The 7,950-nt window shown below is 42.8% G+C and overlaps 1 protein-coding gene across 1 annotated transcript in view; it reads left to right on the top strand.

Annotated features, from left to right (window-relative positions):
* Nucleotides 1–2,146: 2,146 nt before the first annotated feature.
* Nucleotides 2,147–7,950, top strand: part of RASEF (RAS and EF-hand domain containing) — a 96,782-nt gene continuing 90,978 nt past the window's right edge. The window contains exon 1 of the mRNA XM_019628276.1: nt 2,147–2,672. Coding sequence (XP_019483821.1) covers nt 2,254–2,672 — 419 coding nt within the window. The 5' untranslated portion in view covers nt 2,147–2,253. The remainder of the gene's footprint in view (nt 2,673–7,950) is intronic.

The raw sequence follows: 7,950 nt of genomic DNA, 5'->3' as shown, positions 1-7,950 counted from the left end.
TGAGACCCTCTAAGAAGAAAATGTAGCCACAATGAGACGACCATGACTACATGATCCTAGGCAAGCCAGAAGAAAAACCACCTACCTGAGCCTTGCCCCAGTTGATGACAACAAAATTATAAACAAGTAAAATGGTAGTTGTTTCAAATCACTAAATATTTGTTGTGTTGTTATGTAGTGATAGATAACTGTTATAGTAGGTCTGGAGTATATTAATATTACTGCAAATGAGAAGATGTGTACATAAGACATTTGGAATAATCCATGTTTCTTGATGACTTTTGTGAAGGGGCTCAGGGGAAGGGCAAAGCAGGTCAAAGAATGTAAGAATTTAGAAACAAGTGCAAAGATCAGAGTGAGCTCAGGAATGAAGTTGCATGAACAGTCTTCAGGAAAGCACTTCTGCCTAAGCAGTGAAAAATATTAACTCATCTATTTTGAAAAATATAGATATTTATTAATTGCTAATAGTATAATATTTCAAAGATTCAGTTTAATAAATATATTTATAAAGCTTTAAAGGCATTGCCAAGCTAATCACTTTTTTATATGGAAAAATCATTCTTTAGAATAAACAAAAGCACATAAACTCAAAATCAATAACAATTTCTATTGCACTAATGTTAAAATTTATTTCAATATATTCGCTGTTCACTTGTATAGAACTATATTCACTTAGCAATTAGATTGCTAAAACCATGGCTTCTAATGTAATGCCTTTCACAATTGACCAGTTAAATTTACAGAGGAAGAGTATCAGTAGTATTTACAGCTTGATAGATGCTGTGTGTCGACCCTATTTATTGTACTATTCAAGAAGAAACATCTCTTCAGATGTTTAGCATTTAGTTTTATCTGTAAAACACTAGCCTGAGGAAATGTGTCAGTGAAATCCCTTTATTTTTATATTTAAAAAATCAAAGTAATAAGCAATAAAGAGAATCCAGAATTAGGTAAAATGGAAATACAGAGTCATAACTAAAAGAAATGGCAGTGAAGAGAGTCTAAAAAGTGGAAGGAATGGATAATGTGAATAAAGTAAAAATAACCTAAATGCATTTTCACAGGCTATAAGAATCACAGAAGGGAACATACTACATAAGTCCTATGACAGAGTTAAGGTCTCTTGGAAATGGAAGGACAAGATTTTTAAAAAGGATCAAAATGAATGAATTTTAAAGACCTTGTACCTATCAAGCAGTCAGTATTAAAGAAACAGTAGCATTGTTGAAATAAGTGTTAAAGATCAAAGGGTAACATACATTTGGATATATCATTTCCATAAGATTTGTTTAAAGAAAAACAAAAGAAGCTATTCTAGTCTTTTAAACATTGCTGCCTGCCAAGGATTTGGGTTATTAATTTTCTCTCAGGTTGAGAAGATAAGGGCTGAGAAAAATTATTTTTTTCTCAGGGATCTGGAAGACCTGTGATTTCTAATGTGTATCAACTAGTTGGACCTTATGGTTGGAAGGACATGCACTTAGGGGAGCCAGTGAAATCAGAGAATGGGGTCTTCTTATTGACCTTGTACTTAGGTTTGTAGGAAAACTTGTATTAATATATGCAGGTTTACCAATTTCCCGGAGTTAGAAATAAATAAAATACACATAACGTTGACCAATTTGGAATCGTACCCCTACCCTACCTTTCTTTCCCCTTCTGTCCAGTTAGTTAGCTTCCCACGTTTGTGCCCGCACCCTATCTGGGGAGAGCTAAGTTCTTGGCTTTGCCCTAGTTAGAGTTTACGCCGAAGGGCCTGGCAACGCTACTGCAGCACCCCCAGTTCCGGCCGTGTCCTCCAACACTGAAGCTCGGGCCAGAGCCCCGCACGGAAAGCGCGGCGGGGCCGCGGGAGGCGTGGGAACCAGCCGCGCTCCTCCTCTCGGGCTGGGCGGAGCCGGGCCCCGCCGGGACAGTGGCGAGTGCCGACGCGCCGGCCACTCGGTCGCGGGAGGACGCTGCTGTGCGGTGCGCGGCGTCAGGGTCGCGCTCGTGCAGCTCCCGGGGCCGGTCGGGGTCCACCGGGGTGCGCGCGCTGGGCCAGCGTTGGGGCGCGCCGCCCCCGATCCAGCCAGGCGCCTGGAACCTCCCGGACGTTCCCGCAAGCGGCCGAGCCAGCTGGACGAGCCGAACTCGCCGAGGCTCCCGGCGGCCGTCGGTGGCCCCGGACTTCGCGCTGGTGCCGCGCTCAGGGCGTGCCGCGCGCCCCGTCGCGCCCCGGAGCTCTCTCGGTCGCCCCCGTCGGGCGGGATGGAGGCGGACGGGGACCCCGAGGAGCTGGCCCAGCTCCGCTCAGTCTTCGCGACCTGCGACGCGAACCGCTCGGGGCGCCTGGAGCTCGAGGAGTTCCGCGCGCTGTGCTCGGAGCTGCGCGTGCGGCCGGCCGACGCCGAGGCCGTGTTCCGGCGGCTGGACGCCGACCGCGACGGCACCATCACCTTCCAGGAGTTCGCGCGCGGCTTCCGCGGGGCCCGCCGTGGGGGGCGCCGCCGGGGCTGCGGGGCGCCCGCCGAGGCCCGCGCCGGGTCCGACCGAGGGGACAGCGAGGGGGACGACGGAGACGAGGACGTGGCGGCGGCGCGGGCAACTCCCTGGGGCCCAGCGAGCCCGGGCCAGGCTTGGCAGGACTTCCAGGCGCGACTCGGGGACGAGGCCAAGTTCATCCCCAGGTGCGTGTGTGCGTTGGAGGGAGGTGAATGGGTTTGGTGCGCAGACTCACTGGAGCCTGCTCTTACCCTTGAGTTCCTTTTCTCCATTCACCGACTCACTAACTTTTCCAAGACCGAGATTCTCTAAGAGTTAGGGGAAGGGTTGGGGAGAAAGTTTCACGGGCCCGTTTCTGAGCCCTGCAAAAGGCACTTGGTTGATTACACGGGCCATAGTGAAACCTCGCGATCCAGAGAGTCTTCCGGAAACCGGTTTAAGAGCCGTCCCCTCCTCAACACAACCCGGTCACTTCACCTACTCAAGGACTCTTGGCTGCACCTAACTGGCATCGGGCCATTTGCCAATTAGGTATCCTCTATAGTAGTTTTTACATGTGTTCTCTTCCTGCTACTAAGAAAAAGAGACACTGTTGGCATATATATTGCTGAACACAGATTCATTAGTGCCTACCGTGTGCTAGGCATTTTAGTGTTCATTTGTTTAAGTTTCAGAATAACCTTGGTGTGTGTGTGTGTGGGGGGGTGAAGGTTACACTTTCTTATCTCTGATTGATGGAGAAACCTAGTCCCAAACATTTAGACCTGTAGAATGCTAAGGGACTTGCCCAGTAAGAAAAAGAGCAGGGATTTGACCCCAGATGTTGTGAACTGAAAAACTCTCTTTTTATGCAACAGAATAACACGATAAAATCATATAATAAATTCTCTACTCTTATGACTCCCGACAGAAATAACATAACATAAAGTTAATAACTTAATCCTCAGGGGGAAAGGGATGTCTGCAGGTTCAGCGCATGGCAGGAAAGCCACTCAATTTTTTGCTTGTTTGAGATTAATTTGCATCTGCCTGTGTCTGGTGTCACGGTATGTCTCAAGCCACTACTTTTTCTTCCTCAGACACGACAAACATGTGAATGCTGTAAAATGTTTTTCGGCTTTCTGCTTAGATTTTAGTTGAAATTTTATGCAGCTCTGGCTGTCATTATTCAGAAGATCAGAAAGGCATCATTTTGGTTGGCAGTTTACATACCTGAATTGTAAGACTCAGAAAAGGTAATAGCCCTGAGAGGCTGCAGTGGCTTGGCTCACCCATTCACAGATTAGACCTGCAGGACAAGGAATCCTCCCTTCTGCCTCCGCCTAGTACTAGTTTGGAAAGTACAGGGAACTAGACATGGACAGTGACTCACTGAGTGAGTGTAAGAGGCATTGTGTAGAGAAAGTGGGTGTGATACCCATCTTTTCTAGTATTTACAAGTCAGTTAAAATGCAGTGCCTCCCCCAGGGAAGTAGAGAAATTTAAACACTGTTATAAACTCTACTCTTTGCATCATCTTTCATCTATAATTTGGTTTGGGTCCAGCTAATTAGAAAGGTAACAATTTTAGGAATAAGGAAATACCTCATCATATTATTTTTATGTATATATGGATGTGTGTACATGTGGATCTACTTTTCACAGTTGTCAGGTCTCAGCAGCAAATATTTGACACTTAACCCTTAAATGATTAAAACTACCTTTTTAGGATCAGTGTACAAACCAGAACTTCATATTATTGGTGATATTATTCACAGTACCTTTCCAAACTCTTCAAAGGTTATTAAATTTAACGGCCACCCATGCACCTGGTAGACTTTTGTCCTAAACTCCACCCCCTTCTGATGGGAGATTAACAAGTACAATATTTGTCTTCCTGTACTTGTTCAAGTGGAAAAGAACTGAAGGGAGCTGCTTCGGCTGATTGTTACCATGGCAGCCATAACTGTTTTGGTAAATTGGATTGCTTCTATTCCACTTCCTCATACTGCTGTTCAACTTCCCTTCTTCCCATCTAAATGTGATAAATGTCTTTTGTTATTGATAATGCCATTGCCATTATTTCAGCCAAGTTGATTCTGCAAACATTATTGAGTACCTGTTTTGTGTCAGACACTATCTTAGGTACTATCCTAGTTCCCTGGAGACAAAGAGAAGGATGAGATGTAATTTAGGCCCTTGAGAAGTTCAAAGTATGGGTGAAATGTTTCTCAAAAATTTCCTCAAAGACCATTTAAAGGCAAGAGAGTTATTTGCTGGAAAACTCCATATATTGTGGACATAGCCTGACAGACTGCTACAAGAAGGAACTTTTATTGAAGTCTTGAGTTTGAATCTTAAAAAAATCATGTATTTGTTCATTTTACTCCATAACATACTGGGGCTTGTCTTAATATAAAATATTATATTTTCTTCAGAGGGGAAATTGCCTCTCCAGACAATTGTCTCTTGGAAAGGTGTGCCGTTTCATGTGGTAGCTTTGTGTCCTACCTGACACTCCCTCTCCCCACTTGGTGGCACCCTGTCCCATGCCTATGGGGGGTATTCATGTACAGTTTGAGGAGAACAGATATAAGAATGTTTGGTTCTTGTAGTGGCAAAACATGGTATTGATTTTAATTTCAAAGTTCATTCCAGCTCTTAGATAAAAACATTACTAAATTTGGGTTAAACTCCCCAGTCATCAATAACTGTGATACCAGAGAGAAAATAATATTGCATTGTGAAAGGATGAAAATGGTGTCTAGGATGTTTGTCCACACATTTTAAGTTCATTTCCTCTTAGAAAATGGAGTGACTCCTTCCCTTAAAGGCTGGGAGGAGAGGGTCCTGAGCAGTCATGTGACCTGTTAATCTGAGCTGGGCAAGTGTACAAAAAGGACAGAGTCAGGATAGACTGTTACCACTTCCTAGTAAGCTGAAATTAGGTCAGCCAGCAGGTGAAACGAGAATGGGCAAGGTGATGTGGTTATGCAAGAGAATTCCAGAAGGAAGATTGTACCAGGTCAAGAAGAAAAGTCCTTGAAGTGGGGAGAGACTGTCTGGGGAAAGACAGAAAGCAGACTTGTAATAACCTAGCTTGTGCAATTTCTGGTACCAGGAGCATTATCTTGGTGAAAAGGACGTTCGTATCCATTAGGTACTCAGTAAGTGTACTCAAATACTTGCTGAATGCATCGAGTAAGCCAATGTTCTTCTATTTCTTGGTTCATAAACTGAGAATGCATTTAGTCCATGCAGCATGCTTTTTTATTCATTTCTTTTTAAAAAGGTTTTTATTAAAATATAGCTAACAATATTATATTAGTTTCAGGTGTACACCATACCATAGTTATTCAACATTTATATACTTAAGGGAGTGATCACCATACTAAGCCCAGCAACCATCTGATATCATACCACGCTATCACAATATTATTGACTATATTCCTTAAGCTATACCCTACATCCCCATAACTACTTTGTAACAACCATTTGTACTTCTTAATCCCTTCTGCTTTTTCACTCACCCCCAACCCCTCTTCCATCTGGCAATCATCAAAATGTTCTCTGTTTCTATGAGTTTGTTTCTGTTTTGTTTATTTATTTTGTTCTTAAGATTCTACATATAAGCGAAATCACATTGCATCTGTCTTTCTCTATCTGACATACTCCACTCAGCACAATACCCGCCAGATCCATCCATGCTGCTGCAGATGGCAAGAACCCGTTGCCTTCCATGGCTAAGTAATATTCCATTATTTGTATGTACCACCTCCTCTTTATCCATTCATCCATCAATGGATACGCAGGCTGCCTCCACATCTTGGCCATTGTAAACAACGCTGCAGTGAATGTATGGATGCACATGTCCCCTTGAAGTAGCATTTTGGTTTCCTTCAGATAAATACCCAGAAGTGGGATTACTGGGTCCTTCTTTGTCTCTTGTTATAGCTTTTGATTTAAGTCTATTTTGTCTGGTATAAGTATTGCTCCCCATATATTTTTATTTTCCATTTCCATGGAATATCTTTTCCATCCCTTTGTTTACTTTCAGTCTGTGTGTGTCTTTTGATTTGAAGTGAACCTCTTGTAGGCAGCACATGTAAGGGTCTTGTTTTCTTATGCATTCAGCCACCCTATGTCTTTTGATTGGAGTATTTAATCCACTTACATTGAAAGTAATCATAGATTCGTAGCTATTGCCATTTTATTATTCATAATTTTGATATATTTTTCTTTTTTTTTTTCCTCTTAAAGAGGTCCCTCTAAGATTCTTTGTAGTATTGGTTTGACAGTGATAAACTTCTTAAGCTTTTTCTTGTCTGGGAAGCTCTTTATCTGTCCTTCGATTCTAAATGATAGCTTTGCTGGGTAGAGTAATCTTGGTTGTAGGTCTGTACTTTTCATCACTTAGAATATTTTGTACCAACCCCTTCTAGCCTGCAAAGCCTCTGTTGAAAAATCAACTGACAGTCTATGGGAGCTCCCTTGTAGGTAACTAATTGCTTTTCTCTTGCTGCTTTTAAGATTCTTTCTTTGTCTTTAACCTTTGGCATTTTAATTATGATGTGTCTTGCTGTGAGCATTTTTGGGTTCATCCTTTTTTGGGACTCTCTCTGCTTCCTGGGTTTGCATATCTATATCCTTTGCCAGGTTAGGGAAATTTTCCATCATTATTTCTTCAAATAGGTTTTCAATTTCTTGTTTTCTCTCTTTTCCTTCTGGAACCCCTGTAATGCAAATGTTGGTATGCTTGATGTTGTCCCAGAGGCCCCTTCAACTATCCTCATTTTTTTTAATTCTTTTTTCTTTTTGCTGTTCTGATTGGGTGTTTTCTGCTACCATAGCTTTTAAATTGCTGATGCGATTCTCTGCTTCATTTAATCTACTGTTGATTACTTCTAATGTATTCTTCATTTCAATTATTGTATTCTTTATTTCTGACTGGTTCTTTTTAAATGTTTTCTATCTCCATTTTCATGTTTCCTGTCTCTTTGTGGAAGTTCTCCCTGAGATTATTGAGCATCCTTATAACCAGAGTTTGGAACTCTGCATCTGGTAGATTTCTTGTCTCCATTTTATTTAGTTCTTTTTCTGGAACTTTGTTCTGTTCTTTTATTTGGGACATGTTTCTTTGTCTCCCCATTTTGGCTGCCTCCCTGTGTTTGTCTCTATTTATTAAGTAGGGCTACTTTGTCATCCAGTCTTAGTAGAGTGGTCTTATGTATTATAGTGGGTGTTGTGTGGGGCCCAGTGGCTGGCACATTCTCCCTGGTCACCTGAGCTGTGTGCTTCAGGTGTGTCCCTTATGAGGGTTGTGTATGCCCTCCTGTTGTAGTTGAGCCTTGGTTGCTGTTTGCACATCAGTGGGAAGGATTGACCCTTGGTCTGATTGGTTGTGAGGACTGGGTGACTATAGCGGAGGAGCTGTTCTGCAGGGACTGACCCTGAGGAGAAGGATTTGCTTTAGCAGAGCTCTGG

The sequence above is a fragment of the Hipposideros armiger genome, unplaced genomic scaffold (genome assembly GCF_001890085.2).
Source record: "Hipposideros armiger isolate ML-2016 unplaced genomic scaffold, ASM189008v1 scaffold_777, whole genome shotgun sequence".
Classification (NCBI taxonomy): domain Eukaryota; kingdom Metazoa; phylum Chordata; class Mammalia; order Chiroptera; family Hipposideridae; genus Hipposideros; species Hipposideros armiger.
This window is presented reverse-complemented; position numbering and strand designations above follow the sequence as displayed.